Raw genomic sequence first — 17,540 nt, 5'->3', positions numbered from 1 at the left:
TAAATGAATAGGCCGTGATTCGAATTTTATATCAATTATATCTAGTTATTGTTCAGATTTTGTTAGGATGAGGTTGTGAGAGTTTTGAGATTTTAAGTTGTTTATTGCTTCAAGATTGCATTTTTAATATAGCTAAAAATTATACGGTACGAAATTCAATGCAATTCTTTTTAGGCTTACCTAACCAAAAGATTGCGAAGGGATCTGTTTTTATAATAATTTAAAATCTTATTATTGGTTTGTCACTGTACACGGCCACCTTTAACTCCAGGCCGCGGCCTGGTAGAATTGGCAACATCGCAAGTAGGGTTGTTTAGTGTCTGACGTCCCATAAGATAACATGGCAGACAGGTGACATCAGCTCATTAATTCGCACTTCATTGCTTTAAATTTAAATTTATGAACATAAATTTATTAAAATATTGAAAATAAAACATACAGAATTGAAAACCGAAACAATATGAATTAAAATCTATATCTGTACATTTTTAAGCAGAGTCAAGTAACCAGGCTTTCGTAATAGCTATTTACCTTACAAGTGAAGGAAGAGCGTTTTTTACATCACGCAGGTGAATGTTGTGCAACGAGCGGAAGCGAGTAACGTTCATTTACAGTAACGTTCATTTACAAACAAAAGCTAGGTTAGGAAAATTCTTTAAAATATAACAATAAAATTCAAGCGCACAGCTGATTTGTAGCGTTGAACGTCTTTGGCTCCATAGAGGTATATTTTTTTAGCTAAGCACTCAATGTTATTTAAATAGGTTTCATTACCTCACCGAGTGAGTTTTTTTTTCAACTTTACATCACGAGAAGTAAAGAAGTTGTATACATCACGCTTGGGATAGGGAAGTATAACATGGCGGGTTAGGTAAATACACAAATACCATTAGCTGCTTCCAAACAAAACAGCAGTTACAACACCACTTGCAACGTTGCCAGTTCGAAGGCCGCGGCCTGGAGTTAAAGGCGGTCGTGCACTGTACCCAACCATCCTTGATCAGCTGGGAATAAATAGTTTTGGCAAGAGAATCAGCTGATCTTAGTCAGTAACAATGGTATCTCATCCATTCACTCATAGGCCACTCACCTTCGCTTACACATTCTGGCATATCAGCGGCGTAGACATTAATCTAAACTAAACTAATATAAGATAATAAAAGCTAATTTAAGTTAAAACGGTAATTTAAGCTAATTTTCAGATAATATGCTAATTAAAAATGAATTAAGCTAATCTAAGGTAATAAAGGCTAATTTAAACTAATGTAAACTAATTATAAAATATAAAAGCTGATATAAGTTAATAAAAGATAAGAAAGCTAAATAAAAAAACAAAGTCCTCACCGCTAGTCTCACTCCCGCCAAAATGTCCTTTTTGTCGAACGCCATCTGTACGGGGGAACCACCTTTGTTGTACCACATGATGTTAAGCTTTGTGTCCGTTTCCACATTTTCCCATCCTTTTTCTTGAGCGATCTGTGCTTTCTTTGGAAGCTCGGTGTCTTCATCTGTTTGTTTTGAACAACTTTCATTAAGTTTACGTTTCAATTACCCAAGACAAGTTTACAAGATATGCTGAAAAAAGTGAAGGCTTTCGGCGAGTACTACACCCAAATCTCAAAATTGGCCAATTCCTTCATCAACAAACCCAATACACATCATTTGTGCACAAGCAACTGTGAATACCCTCGGATTATTTGCAATACAATCCGATAAGACCACGAGGAGGCTTGCAAAGTCACTTCTAGAATCAACTATTTTTTACAGTTTCTTTACGAGCTCCATATAAAAACCCAGCAAGTAGCCTGCAAACTTCTTCATAAAATAAAACAAACAATTCTTTAATTTCTTTAATAAACAATTTTATGGATTGCCATTTTTTATAGTTATAATACAATAAAAATGAAATGCTTGCACATTATTTGGAACTCAAAACACAAATGAGTAAGCTATTAAGAAAATTCAAATTTAATCTTTAAGGTGATCGATTTCAAAATTCCTGTAAAGTAGTTTTATATAGTGAAATGTAAGTGTTTTAAAACTTTCCAAACATTGATATGATATGGTTTATATTACCAAATATTTCAATTTTTAACCAAGCAAACAAACTAGATTAGACGTAAAAAGTAGATTAAAACATGACGTATTTTCTTGATTAGCAGTCAAACTTTGTCCTATCGTTATCAAAATATACAAATTAACTTACGGAATATATCTGTCACGTCAAATCCTGAAACAAAAACAAACAATGAGATCAATGATTGTATAAATTAATGGATCTTTGAACTACAGAAATGAGGTTAATTTACTTTTGGGCCATTACTGAATTTTCTCTTTTGCATTTTTAACGTTGTACTATTTTGGATACAAATCAAGAATCTGATATATCCTAAACTAAAAATATTTCATCGAAGAGAATACTTACTTCCAAAACTGTAAAAAACCTTGGTTTTAAAATTTAAAAAAATACAGTCAATGAGCAATAGGTATATTATACATATATACAAAATATTTTTAAAGAAATCAATTTAATCTTACATTTATCATTGTTTTGGTCAAATAACGTTTCAAGAACAGGTGATTAAGAGTGTAGTGAAACTAATGGCAATTTCCCCTCTGAATGGAAAAGGTTTCACAAATTTACAGTAAGTTTTTAAGTATATTTACCAACATGTGTCGTGGTCTGGGTGGTGAAGATGAATTACAGTTGAGTAAATATAGTATTTAACTGGCAGCTTTTACTTCAACATTCATAAGTTTTATTCAAACTCTCCGTTAAAATAATTTCTTGAATACATTAAAACCATTATTTTACACAAAAATTAAAATTGTTAAGAGGTCAAATTCCAACAGATAAAACAGTTGCGTTTTAATCGTAAATCAGCTGTTACCAGTACTAATATTTTAAATGCCTATGATAAACATAACCTCACTATCATAAATGTAAAAGAAAAAACAGTTGAAATATATGAGTATAAAATAAAAAAGTTAAAATAAATCTAATATTAAGTAAATATAAGATTAATTTATGAGCTTACAATTCCAAAAGTACAAATATTCATAACAAACCTTACCTAGAGTAACCCCCAAAATCAGTAGAAACACAGTCAACCGCTCCATGTTGATAAAATAGAACTAGTGAAGTGACCGATGAGTTATTCGCAACTATGTCTCTCCCACCACTACAACCAGATGTTATGCAGCTACAGCTGATTGTTACCTAACCACCGCTTGTTACTGACTATTGTTGAGCAGATGATTTATTCTTTAACGGGTTTGTCCGGTTCTATGTGTGTGGAATAAAGAGTATTCTGTGTATTTAGGCCGGTTTCACTTTAATGGTTTAAAATGTGCAAAGGGGATTTGATTTTATTTTAACAGATTTTTGGTGATACGAATATTAGTTTACGTTAGTTGATTAATTGAATAATTTTGGATAAAAATATGAGAGTATAGTGTAGACGATTAATTTATTCTGGTTGATATTTTGAGACTCACTAGTGCACTTAATATTCTTATTTTATTCAATTGAAGATACGCGTACCCTCAATAGGAGAGGAATCATTTTCTTTTAACTAAACATTTTTTCGTTGTTTACTTGGCCTATATACTCGTACATTGATAGGAAGTAGTTTAGTGGATAAAATATTACTGTATTATTATTATTATTATAAAAATTAGATTCTTTGTGCTTTATTTTTAGCAGAGCTGTACTGTTTGGGTATTGGATCATAATGTGGAATTGCTATTGTACTACCACTAATCTAGATAATCTCTCCATATAATTTGACATCTATCTCATTAATATAAGCGAATAAGAGCGCAGTTCAGTGATATGGACATACCAAGGAGAAATCGTCAGGAACAGAAAACTTTAAATTTTCACCCTTCACTAGACAGGTTCCAAAAATATTCTGTACTCTTTCTGAAAATTTAACAATATGGCCAGCAAGAAAACTGCCGCTTTAAAAGAAATTGGTTACGTTTACTTTATCAACCATACTTATTATTACTGTTTAAATATTGGTTTTTATATATAAGCCTAAACATTATTAACTTTATTTATAGATAGGGATCAACACATTCCCACACTCAAACAATGTACACGAACCTTGATAAACATTAAATTTCCCTGATGATACACTGAAATTGTAGGTTCAGGTACGCCTTAGGCTGTAAATAATCCGCTAAGAAAAATAAATGTATTTAGCAATCTAACACGTATTGTCTCCCATTAGCTTGCCAACAACCCTTAGGGGTAAGGGGTGGGATTACCTATGATATTTTATTGGGAAACAAATGTACAGCAACATTTAAGCCGTGAATTTAAAGCCTTTGAGATTTTGCAGATTCATTTGGATTTGAAAGCACTGTAACATTTAATAAAAATTGGTCAAGCCACTTTTTTTATAAAAAAACGTTTTTTCCGTTGTTTGGGTTTTTATTGGAAAACCCGTAAAAGCTAACCCCAGTAAATTCCATAGATAAGTAGATACATATAAAATTTTGTTCAATTCCGGACCACGGGTGTAGTATTTACTTTAACACTGTACAGTACACATCCACATACATACACCACGAAAGCAAATACAATACTCTGGATGGGCAAAATGCAAAGTTAAAATAGGCCGCAAACCTAAAAAAAGCCACTTTTTTGGGTACATCGCCCAAATACCACCCAAAACTCAAACTCAAAAATTTTGACAGAAAAAATATTTTCTCCATATACTATGTATAGGGGGACGAAAGTTAACATAGAGGTTCTATGTGTGAGGATATTCAAAGTTTTGAAAAATTATTTGAGACTTCAACGAACAAGGTCTTAAATACTCCGTTTGAAAAATTACGGAAATTACGTTTCAGTAGCCAATGAGTTCACTGGGGTTGTCCAAGGACTCTGGACCTCTTCTTACTAATACCACATTATACACAAGTGATTAGACAAAATGGTATTAAACACAAAATACTTCAGAATGTCTACAAATGAGACTAAAAGCAAGTCATGGCTCCTAAAAGGTTTTGAAAGCCAACATAAACACTAAGAATCGCAGACGCCAATTTGCATGTTTAACGAACTAAAAGGTTGTGCAAATTTCACTTTTGTCTTGTTTCATCACACATGACTAGCACCTAGATTATAGTGTTAAACTGCAGATTTATACATTTTTGTTTGTTTTATAATCTTTTTACGTTGTCGACATGATGGCCTAATTGAATGTCTAGTCTAAAATGTTTTTTTGCAGTATAGACCAGGTATCCCTGAACTTTTTACCAACCTTTTCATGTATTATTTCTGAACAAAAAACAAACTAAAACATCAGGTTAACAATTTCCAAAACTCAATTTACCTATATTTGTATATCCAAAAGCCGAAGCCTATACGGAACCAGAACATGAAGGCATCTTCTGCTAACTGTATTGACACACCGTCGTTCCCGGGATGTATTCTGAAAGATATATTAACAGTGTGTAATTTTTTAGCAAAGCCACGTCTACCTTTATACATCTGGTCATGCGCAATTTCTTCTAGACAGCTGAAACAATCGTTCATGGTGATAAAGACCATGTCGGTGAGCGCCAACATCTATATGGTGTTTTGCAATTTAGTGAATATAAGAAAATTTTAACCCAATGATAAAATATAGTTTATCGATTTCTTTTACAATAGTAATGTTCCAGAGAGCTTAAGAGCTTTCGTATAATAAAATGTTAAAGGCAACAAAAAGTTGTATATGTAGAAATATAGGCTGGTTATATTTTTTTAAGAACATTTTTTCAATCACACAACACAATTGAGTTCGCTGAATTGGCGGAAGTATATGTGGAGCGAGATGGTTCCATACTTTCCGACCCAATCTTTGAGGCAAGTAGGGCCAGATGGTACAATAAACTGTAACAGAAAAAAAACATTGATTATTCAAAATTGAAAATTACATACTTAAAATCACTTACATACTTGTCCTAAGACTTTTCTACCGGGCTTATTTTGGGTTTCACTTATGTAAGTCTTAACCTCATCGTTTCAAATAAGGACACTCAAAAACGGTACATGGTACAGACATCCAAAACATTTATTCGAAATACTAATCTATGTGTTGAACACATTACTCTCTATAAACTTGGGGCTATAAACTTCAGTTCTCTGCAGCAAATCTGTTTCTTGCAGTCAAAAAACTTGCCACTGACCTTATTATGTATGCGGTGGGAGATTCATTCATTTTCCAAATGTTCTAGACACACAGAAAAGTGAAATGCTATAGTGCTGCAAATGTAGCCGTTCTGTTAACAAATTTTGTCAGTAAGTGGCTAGGAGCCTCGTTGCGGCGTATACGGTGTACCTACTATTCATGGAATAAATATAGTAAATAAAAATTGAGTCAATCTACTGTTTATGCACAAGAGGGAGTTATAGTATTAATTTCTAACTTAGTTCATTAGTGCAGTGTTGACTGAGGGGGAATAGCAGAGTATTTTGCCTTATATTGTGGTACCACTGATAATTTAAAAATTAACCGTTAGATAGGTCAGTGGAAGGTCAGCACTGGGCTAAGTTTGTTGAGAACTCGTCGACAAGGTACGAAATTATTTTAATTAATTTTAGATTTAAGTATTATTGAAAATTATGTTTTGTGATTATGTTTACAGGTCCACTATGTTCTGTCAAAGAAAGATTTTAGTTTTAGTTATCAATGAATGGGTTATAACGTAATTATCAGTTGAGTCCTCATGTGATTTTACTCTAAATTTTGCTGATTTAATCTTGTTTAAGAAATATTTAAATAAGTGGCTATATTAATTCCTTAATCATTGTAATGATTTGATGTCTGAATGTATTACAAACGAGTAATATTTTACTAATGTTTAATAATGTTTAAAGAGTGAATATTTAAACAGTCATGTGTTATTTCCAGGTTAGACCATGTTTAGAATACATTTTATTTGTATATTGGGTAATGTTTCAGACGAGATTCAAGGTGTAATAATTGCATTATGTACTGCCATGGGGACGTGTTAACTAGTATGAGTAGCAGTAAGAACAGCCCAAGTCTACCTAACCACTGATTGAATTGGAATTTTGTAAAAGTTAGATCCACCCATTTATTTTGTTTTGGAATAGAATATAGCCAACTGTTATTTAAAGTATTTTATCCATGAAGAAAGAAATTATTTTGTTAAAAGATGTTTTGAATTTAAGTTGGTTCAAGTGAATAAATAGCAATATCATTAAAATGATTGGGATTTATGCACACTACCTGACTACCACTAAAAGAAAAAGAATTTAAGATTTGTAGCAAGAAACTATGATTTATTATTAACACTAATTACAAATCTGAAGTGTCATCAAAGGAAAACATTTTTTCTTAAATTTGGTTTTGAGTGCATGTAGGCTAACCCCAGCATAAGGTTATCTCCGACCTAGTTAATAAATTTCCAAACTATTAAAACCCACGGACTATTGGTGGAATGTCTTAGGGAGTATAACGGGAACTAAGAACCAACACTCACTGACACGCACAAGGCCCTTACTTAAAAAATATTCTCGTACAATCGTAATTCTGTTTATATGAATTTGCATTAAATTCGTCGATGTTATTTAGGAGATTGTAGCGGAAATTATGACTGTTACAAAAAGTTGTAAAGCCGTTTCAGAATCTGTAACGGCCGTACGAGTTTAGAATGTAGCCTACGGTAACTAAAACGATAGATAAACATACTCCCCTAGTATATTTCCCATTCTTATGGAACAGCTGAAGCCAATATTATTGTTTCTTGTAATTACAGTTTTTTAAAACCCCGTTTAACCAAATGAAACGATATAATCATAAACAATAACTAATCCTATAGTTATATAACCAAATAGTAAAACACAGATCATTAATTTAACTCTAAATAATAAAAGAAAGAAAATTTCGTCGACACTAGCCACTTGTGTCACCGGACATGAACTAGACACGAAAAACGAGCATCAACATTTATACAATGGGATGGTAAGTCTAATTGTGTTGGTTATTATATGGTAAAACGTAGCAAGATATTACACAAACAGAGGCAAAGCAGTAAAATCACACAGAAGACTGTATAGTAATCAAACGAAAAAAAACCTTGACACAAAACAATAACTCGTAGCAAACCAGGTAAAAAGAAGACAATAGACACGTCTGCACAACATTCTCAAACATAGCATTGTTGCTGAATTAATATTCTTTAAAGCACCATAGGAACTTTGTGTTTTACAATTGTGATGGAAAATTCCCTTAATGATATCTTTAAAAAATTAAATCATCATCACCAAAACATGATTTCATTTTTTGTGGAAGAATATTTGGATGCCTAAGTGAGCAATTTCCCAAATTACAGAGGTACTTATCCCAAAATTATAGAGGTAATTATGACAAAATTACAGGGGTACTTATCCCAAAATTACAGAGGTACTTATCCCAAAATTACAGAGGTACTCACATCGATCGCTTCTCTTGGCGGGCTTTCGAACCAGGGTTTTCCGAAGTTAGAGTCAAATGTGCCGAATGGGATCAACCCCAATCCGACGAGCTCATATTTGTTGTAAAGAAGAAATACGGGATGGTGGTCTTCACACTTCATCTCAGGTGACATGTTGTAGAAGTAGTGACGACCTGGGGAAAAACTAAGTGACATTATAAGTGTGAAGGTAAGTTGACAATTTCCTGGTCTTCAAGACTACGGAGAAGAGGAGCCTGTATGTATGTATGTATGAAAGTTGGATTCTGGACCTCGAGTCCACCCCTTCGCAGAAAACAAAGAAGTAAATGCTGGGGTGTTCTAAAGTAAAAGGCGTATTTTATGTCTTTTTGTCCATTAGGCTTCATAAGTCTTACACAATTTGATGTTGAACAAAATAAAAGAGATAAAAGCAGATCTTCGTAGTAAAACTAAGCGTTGAATAAAAAGAAACCATAATGAGGAAATAGGATTCAGGAATCTTCAAATTATCCTCTTTTTTTCAAATAATGAGCATTGAAATACTCATTTATTTTTTACTCCTTAAATAAATACAAAGCTCTCAAGAGACTGGGTTTGTTTTCAACTTTCTTTATTTGAGCTTCTTCTACACGTTCCATCCTCTATGTAAGCGTCTGTATGAGTATCTCAATACAGTATAATTTTATAATATGACATTGCTGATATGGAGAACATAGTCATGTCTTTGGTGACCTGTCCTAAAAAAGCAATATCCGAGATGCTACAATCACAGAAAAGGAGTCCAAATACTCTTTTGTGTTGGTTACCACTAAGCTATCAAGTTCGATAGTTTATAGGTATCAATGTATTTAATTTCGCTGATTCGTCACTTAAATTGCTCTCACCCATTCCTGGAAAGCAAGCTTGTTTTGTAAACTTTGTGTCCTTCATTCCCTCTTCGTTTCTGGGCATTTCAGTCCAGGTTTTCCCGTCCATTTGGATGTACACTCCGGTTCCAACGGGTTCTGAGCGAGTAGCAGGTCCTCCGGTTTTGAGGATGTCTGTAATTAAAATGACAACTGTGGTAAATTTAGCTCTAGTCGCATACATAATGTTTCACCCTTGATTTTAAACATTCATTTAACTCGAGAGCGCATGAGTATACTTTGAAGAAGGTTTTTTTTAAGTCAGAGCTATGAATTCCTAAAGATTAAATATTTATATTTCAATTGTTATCAGTTGGTCAATGAGTTTAAATTACTGATCCTTGTTGTTATATTATTTTCCATTGTGATTAATGAGTTTTTTGTTCAACTGGTTTTAAAATTCTATTTTCAAATTTATATTGTTACCAGGACCATGAGTATGGTACAGTAAAGCGTAATAATAATGCAGTGTACACTAAATTTTGAACATTTTGAAAGAGGTTGGTACAGTTCATTAACAAAAGTTGTTAGGAAAGCTCTATTTTGAGCAGGTTCGCTTAATAAAGTGCTCATTTTACTTTATTATCTGTTAAATAACTGGTCCGGAAACAAAACCTACAACGAAATAAAATTCTTGCTAACCTCTTCCAGTCCAATATACAATTTACACAGATATATTATAGTATCAGTTTTCCACTACAACAAATGATTGTGTGATCAATAGTTTTTTTGCACTTGTTTTGGAAGAACAACCAAAGAACTAAACTCAAGACATACTTATAAACTTCAACAATCAATCATACTTCATAAATCAAGCTATAAACTATACTTTTCATACCTGGGTGTATAAACAATACATCGATGTAATATAATTCTTTGCCCAGCTCGTTTCCCTTCTTGAAAATAGGTTTGTCCTCGTAAGAGTAGGGGAATTTTTCCCCTTCGGGAGTTTTTTTGGCAATCTCGTCTTTGATGTACTGAAACAGTTGTATGGTACTTGTTTATGTGTTTATATAAATGGTATTGAAGTATCTTGTTCACTTTTTGGCTAAATACAGTTACCTTTTTGAATTTCACATTTGGAAACAGGATAAGCAGTTTAGATTTATTTTTTTGATAAGTCTAGCCACTCTCCGTGCTTTTTCACTTAATAAAGGTCAATTCTTTAAACGGCTTCTGAAATTGTGGTATTAAGTTGCATAAATGAGTATATTAAAAAACTTCAGTTAAAATTAGTTTATGATTTTAGTTTATGTACAAACATCAATGTTAGAACATAGCTATCCAATATCCATTTTTTTACTATTTCGGAATTTTTTTTAGGTCTATTTCGGAAATAACTTAGAAACTTAGCATGACTTGATTACTAGACTATTAAATACTTTAAACACAGATTATTCACTTCTTGAATTTCAAGTTTCTAGTTATTACGTTTTGAAATGGTGGATTAAAATCTTCCAACTACTCACCTAGATAGCAGCTCAAGTAAAATTCAAAATAAATCTGTTCAATTTTGCCCTTAAAATACTTGCAATAATCTTGAAATTTCTTATTCATAGTAATTTTAAAATAAAATGCCAAACGTTTACTATGATACTGTTGTTACTACAGTTGTTATGTCTACTGTACTATGGTTTATTTTACTAAGACCCTATGGTCACTATAGTTCTATGTCACCATAATTAATATGATAAATATGGAATTATGGTTACTATCGTACTATTTTTACAATAGTCACTATGGAACTATGATGCTGTGGTTAATATTGTGTTACGGTTACTGTGGTTACTTTAGTGCTATGGTTACTATGGTTTTACTCTCTTTACTACAGTGCTATGGCCACTATAGTTCTATAGTGACTATAAATTATGGAACCATAATAAACTAATATTAATGAGATATAATGATCACTATGGTTACTATAATCACTATGGTTACCATGATCACTATGGTTACTGTGATAACTATGGTTACTATGATCACTATGGTTACTATCGTACCACAGTTACTATGGTACTATGGCCACTAAGATAACTATGGTTACTATGATCAGTATGGTTACTACGATCACTATGGTTACTATCGTACCACAGTTACTTGGTACTATGGTCACTATGATCACTATGGTTACTTTGATCACTATGGTTATACTATCATACCACAGTTACTTTGTAATATGGTCACTATGATCACTATGGTTACTTTGATCACTATGGTTACTTTGATCACTATGGTTACTATCATACCACAGTTACTATGGTACTATGGTCACTATGATCACTATGGTTACTTTGATCACTATGGTTATACTATCATACCACAGTTACTTTGTACTATGGTCACTATGATAACTATGGTTACTATGATCACTATGGTTACTATCGTACCACAGTTACTATGGTACTATGGCCACTAAGATAACTATGGTTACTATGATCAGTATGGTTACTACGATCACTATGGTTACTATCGTACCACAGGTATTTGGTACTATGGTCACTATAATCACTATGGTTACTTTGATCACAATGGTTATACTATCATATCACAGTTACTTTGTACTATGGTCACTATGATCACTATGGTTACTTTGATCACTATGGTTACTTTGATCACTATGGTTACTATCATACCACAGTTACTTGGTACTATGGTCACTATGATCACTATGGTTACTATCATACCACAGTTACTTGGTACCTACTATGTTCACTATAATAACTATGGTTACTTAAATAACTATGGTTACTTTGATCACTATGGTTACTATCATACCACAGTTACTACTGTACTATGGTTACTTTGATCACTATGGTAATTTTTTCAGTGATGTTTTCTCACCGCTACTCTTAGTCCGCAGATGTTTTCGTAATCATCGTACATCAGCTGGACTCTTGGGTCGTCTCCAGCAATATACAGTGACACCTTGTCAAAGTCCTCATGAGCCTTCAGGAACCTATAGTCATTGTTGATCTTTCCCGTCGACAACGGGATGTTGAACTTACCACTGACGGGGAACTCGTACTTCACTGTAATTGTCAGCTGATTAACACATGTGGAAAATAAGATAACAATAAACACAATTAGCCACTTCATACATCGTTAAAATATTGTATTTCTAAGGGTAAATGAAAAGAGTATGTCTCACCCTTGTAAAAGATGCTAACTTGAAACCATCGAACTAGATGTAACCATTGATTGAGACATTTAAGGAGCTATTGTATCTAAATGGATCAGTTTTAACCTCATTTTCATTGAATTATAACATAGCCATTCTCGGCGTGAAGAAGATGAAAATGTATTTCTCCCTCATTTTCGTTACATTCATAGTTGATGAAAAACCAAAGATAATATACCATACAATTACTTTTCCTTTAAGTTGGTCAGGGTTGAAAGTCTTCGGATTCAACATAAATCAGTTTGTCAGTTATTTTTATTTTCATTAATGAATATACCCTACTAGGAAACAAATAGCTTCAACTTATGCATACAACTAGCATACGTACGTTTCAAATCGGTCCATTTTACTCCACCACCTAAAAAAAAACAAATCAATCGTGGTTAAAGATATAAGAAATATGTAAAATATTTAACAGCCCTGTGAACAAAATATGTTCTAAATAATTTTAAAGCGTGTCTTAAAATAAGGTTGTTAACATTCAACTACCTAATACTGTACAACTATGTGAAATTTGTAGTTGAGAAATTTAAACATGTTAAATTTACCTAATATTTTATTATTGTACATTGTGCAAGAAATTGCGGTCATGTAACAATTAAAGCAATTACATTTTAAAATTTAAAGACTTTAACGGTTTTAAACAATCTATCTTGTGCAACCTGATTGGTAACTAAGATGTATGCTATAGTCGTATTTATAATATTACTTGCTAGAAACCGACCTTTTCCAAGGTGTGCTAAGTTCAACAGAGCTTCTGAATCAGCTGATAAAGCCAAAACTCCCAAGACTGTAACAATCGCTGTTATCCACATTGTCACTAACCTCAATTCCAAAACTGTGATGACTTATAAGAGAGCTGTCTTGATTGAACAGATGTTTTTGTGTAAGTGTAAACACACATTTACACAGCTTTCATCACTAGACATCACTCTTGTGATTGAAAGCTACTATTTTTGCCTCTTGGCAGAGCTTCGTTTGAAGAAAACTTTTTTTTGTTGAAATCTATTTCAAAATAACATCCTTTAAAACTGTGAGAACGGTAGTTAACATTAGTGACCCTAAAATTACTAATAATTCTTTTTAATTACAAATTTAAATAATTAATCGAAACCAAATGTCTTTAAATAAATCATAAGTTTTGGCGTTTTGTGCTACATATTGTTTCTTGCTTCTTCAATCTATTGCTATTTACATATACTGGGTTATTGAAGATATTGAATATTTCTGATACCATATTATCTACCTATTAATATTAAAAATTAGAGTTCTAGTGTGAACATTTTTAGGTTCCAACTGTGAACTGAGGCATTTTTATAGGCATTTTTAATAGGCATTTTTTATAGTTGAGGAACTATAAAACTAAGTAACGTTTGCAACATCGTATGACAACATACTGAACTTGTTTCCTACTTAGGTTCAACGTGAAGATGTCAACTTGCTCATCTCTGAAGGAGTTTCGTTTACAACTTGACTCTAATGTGCTTCAAGTTAACTCGTCAACGTCAAAGTCAACACACGAACGTCAACGTCGGAGACTAAAGTTATGATGAGTTGATAAATTACTGGATAAAGTTTACTCAATATTCCTGAAATCTTGAAGAACAAAATTTGTATGTGTTCGCATCCGCTAGTAAATGGGCTACATGTAATACTAAATATACAGAAAGGGCATGAGAAAATTTTCTAGTAATGTCAAACATAAAAATACTGAATTCCAATTGTTGAAGGAGTCTTTCTGTTCAGTAAATTTTATTGCCGATGTTTTGTGTAAGTGATATAACTTTTAAACAGGTAATATTGTTCAACAAGAATCTTGAAACTTCGGAGTAAAAAGGGGTTTATTCATTTTGTAGCCTCCAGAACTGATAAAATATATAATAAAGGTTGCATACTTCATTTTACTTTCATTACTTTCATTTTATGCAATTCCTGTATTTAGTACCATGACTATGTATATTTAGGTTATAGTCCTACCACCAAATAAGGTATTCAAATCACGATACATCATCTTCGGTCCACAGTTTGCACCAAGTTTTACAAAACTAGTTTCTTTCATCAATGAACTTAAAACATGCTTAGTTTACTAGTATTTACAATATAAAAAGTCACAGCAATACAGTGCTAGATTCAGATTTTGATCAATATGAGTAGCACTTTGAGTAGTTTTAATTAATCGGTTGTAAGTAGGTGTTTATGATTATAAAAAGGTCAGTCATACGCTGTTATAATATCGCCATAACCCAAGTAAAGAGCTATTTACCTTATTTTGCTATTTACCTTGGCAGATTATTTCAGTAATTAAATGTTATTGTAAATCTTCTTCATAAGAAGATATAAAATATGTTTGATATTCCTCAAGCAAAAATGTCCATATTAGTATTGTGAAAAAAATGCAAATACCTTTTAATTATATACCACAGATTTGTAATACGAATTCAGAATTAAATATTAGCTAAAAATATATTCCTAAGGTACAGTGGAATTTAATTCTTCCATTAATTACTACAGTAAACAATGAGGTGTCAGACGGTCGGCTTGGTAGTGTTCCAGGAACCATTGTACAAGGAAATCTGAACTAGACGTGAATTTCTCTGGTAATTTTTTTAATATAATTTGGTTTAAGATTAATATAAAATTTTCGTCTCTAAGAGAATATAAGACAACCAATATATTAAAATATGTCTATAAATATTGACCACATTCTAATGTAAATGAATTTAATTTTATTTCGGCGAATTTCCTATTAAGGAAATAAGCTACATTGCCTTAGGTGGCACGGACGTCGGACATGCCTAGGCCTGGGACCGATTTACCTTTTTTATGTTCCCAGAGGCCGAAAACATTATTCGTTCTAATATTACATGTGTGGGTGAACTTTGATGAAATTTTGTTTGTGGATACCAAGCCATGGTATCTCAAGGTATTACTTTTTCCTACCTAGATATTTCCAGACATTTCATACAATAACATTTGCCTAATAAACTACTATCAGTGTTGAAAGCTATATTATTTATTTTTTTATTTCCAATTTTGTTTTTAAGTCAACGTAATATTGGTTCATCGGTACACGAGCTTTTCACTAAATTCAAACAAGATTTTTAAAATGCCTTAACATCTTAATAATAACATATTTTCATATTTTGAATTTAGGTTAGAGGAAAACTTATCGAACATTACTGCAGCGTATGACGACAATTAATAATTTCGAGCAATTTGCGAACAGCTGTTATCTCACAGCTGTTTCTGACAAGGAATGTTCAGTTATCTCGCAGAGCTGTGTTTGAATCATGGGCGATTCTGGGTTCTCAATATTCATCGTTTGCAGTTTGTTTCTACAAATCCAAAGTAATTTATAATATTTATATTTAAATAGGAAAGCTAATGTAAATGATAAAATACTATTCAGTTTATGTTGATTATTTTAATTGTAATTACTATAGTTGCATAATACTGAGAAATATATCAAATTATCAATAGATTTTGTTTTTATAACATTCAATGTTTTGCCGACTATTTTAGTTGCATACATTACCAACTATTATTTTTATTTTAAGTATTATGTAAGCACTCAACATATTTGTTACTTACATTGTATATTGGGTTTCAGCAATCGCAGAAGACCACGACTGGACAAATTTGAAAAGTAAGTTTTGAATCCTAACTTACTAAGCTCCACTGAATAGTGTAAACGGTTTTTTAATGTTCAAGGATTTAAACCAAACATTTTAGTAATATTTACAGTTATTTTTAACAATTAACAAACTTTTTCAACTAATATACTTTTTTAGGGTTTTAAATAATGTTTACTTTTTTATAATCATGTGTAACAATGTATAACCAATTTTATATTTTTTAATTATTTTACCGTATTGTAAGGTATTCCATAAGTTCATAATTAGAAGAGAAATATATAAAATTATCAATATATTTTGTTTTTATAACATTCCTATTTTAGTTACATACATTACCAACTATTATTTTATTTTTTAAGTATTATGTAAGCACTCGACATATTTGTTACTTACATTGTATATTGGATTTCAGCAATCGCAGAAGAAAACACCTGGACAAATTTGAAAGGTAAGTTTTGAATTCTAACTTCCTAAGCTCCACTTAACAGATTAAACTGTTTTTTTAATGTTCAAGGACTTAAACCAAAATTGTTCGTAAAATTGACAGTTATTTTTAACAATTAACAAACTTTTTTAACTAATATACTGTTTTAAGTTTTTAAATAATGTTTACTTTTTTACAATCATGTGTAAGAATTTATAACCTATTTCATATTTTTTTTATGGTATTTAATTATTTTACCGTATTGTAAGGTATTCCAGAGGTTCATAATTTTCTCAGATAACTTACCTGAAGGCTTGCAAAAAAGGTGTTTAAAGGTTATATGAAGTAAAGGCTGTTTAATTAAAATCTTATTCGATTGTGGTATGCCTTACAATAATTTCCCTTCCTTTCTGCCTTTACAGTATACGGATAGTGCTAGTTTTATGAACGCATACATCAACAATTATTTTCATTCATACGAAATAATTTGAACCATTTACTTAACCTAAATATATAGTGACTTCAAATTGCAACTTTTTGGACTAGGTTTAAAATTAGGGAACTTACTACATTAAACAATGTATTAGTTTAAGGGGGTCTTATTTTTAATAGTTAGCTACGTTTTTGGTGTCATAATCATCTTTATTCAATCAATGTTTATTCAAGTTTAGTAAGCGAAATAAGTTAACACAATTAATGTTACATTTAGTGAAAAATACGATAACATCAATGTTGTGGATACTAAATGTTATAGAGATGAGGTTAGGCTTGAGATTGCAAAGGTATGAGATGGTTTTAGATCAAATTCTACTAAGCCTTGTACAGCAAAAGCTATATTTAAACCCAATAAGATGATAAGCGATGATCTGTGAATATATTTATACAGTTATTGCTGAAAAAGATTGTTTATATTTGTATTCCAGTCAGATTTGCTCCAC

General features: G+C 31.8%; 2 protein-coding genes and 1 long non-coding RNA gene across 3 annotated transcripts in view; 1 reads left to right on the top strand and 2 right to left on the bottom strand.

Moving 5' to 3' along the window:
- Positions 1-3,202, bottom strand: part of LOC128996931 (uncharacterized) — a 324,176-nt gene extending 320,974 nt beyond the window's left edge. The window contains exons 1-3 of the mRNA XM_054422469.1: positions 3,075-3,202; positions 2,207-2,230; positions 1,345-1,508 (exon numbers count right to left, since the gene is read on the bottom strand). Of these exons, the coding sequence (XP_054278444.1) occupies positions 1,345-1,508; positions 2,207-2,230; positions 3,075-3,120 (234 nt within the window). The 5' untranslated portion in view covers positions 3,121-3,202. The remainder of the gene's footprint in view (positions 1-1,344; positions 1,509-2,206; positions 2,231-3,074) is intronic.
- Positions 3,203-5,741: 2,539 nt separating this feature from the next.
- LOC128997165 (uncharacterized) lies at positions 5,742-13,375 on the bottom strand. The gene is made up of 7 exons (XM_054422753.1): positions 13,268-13,375; positions 12,872-12,901; positions 12,207-12,394; positions 10,204-10,342; positions 9,345-9,500; positions 8,461-8,633; positions 5,742-5,890 (listed from the first exon to the last, which is right to left on the bottom strand). Exons 1-7 carry the CDS (start codon positions 13,356-13,358, stop codon positions 5,780-5,782), a joined length of 888 nt encoding a protein of 295 aa, XP_054278728.1. The 5' UTR covers positions 13,359-13,375; the 3' UTR covers positions 5,742-5,779.
- Positions 13,376-15,805: 2,430 nt separating this feature from the next.
- Positions 15,806-16,616, top strand: LOC128996455 (uncharacterized). Its single transcript, XR_008491047.1, has 3 exons — positions 15,806-15,891; positions 16,154-16,189; positions 16,591-16,616. It is a non-coding gene; the product is annotated as an uncharacterized LOC128996455 (long non-coding RNA).
- The last annotated feature ends 924 nt before the right edge of the window (positions 16,617-17,540 follow it).

The sequence above is a fragment of the Macrosteles quadrilineatus genome, unplaced genomic scaffold, assembly GCF_028750875.1.
Source record: "Macrosteles quadrilineatus isolate MER2022 unplaced genomic scaffold, UCM_ALF_1.0 Scaffold_6__1_contigs__length_79288215, whole genome shotgun sequence".
Classification (NCBI taxonomy): Eukaryota; Metazoa; Arthropoda; class Insecta; order Hemiptera; family Cicadellidae; genus Macrosteles; species Macrosteles quadrilineatus.
Note: the sequence above shows the minus strand (reverse complement) of the source record. Positions and strands in the feature narration are given on the sequence as shown.

Excerpts from the sequence above, each read along its gene's own strand:
- LOC128997165 (XM_054422753.1), bottom strand. The coding sequence starts at position 13,358 with ATGTGGATAACAGCGATTGTTACAGTCTTGGGAGTTTTGGCTTTATCA. Across the intron at positions 12,395-12,871 it reads AAAATGGACCGATTTGAAAC|TGAAGTACGAGTTCCCCGTC; the intron begins GTACGTATGCTA and ends TGACAATTACAG. Across the intron at positions 9,501-10,203 it reads TGTATTGTTTATACACCCAG|ACATCCTCAAAACCGGAGGA; the intron begins GTATGAAAAGTA and ends TTTTAATTACAG.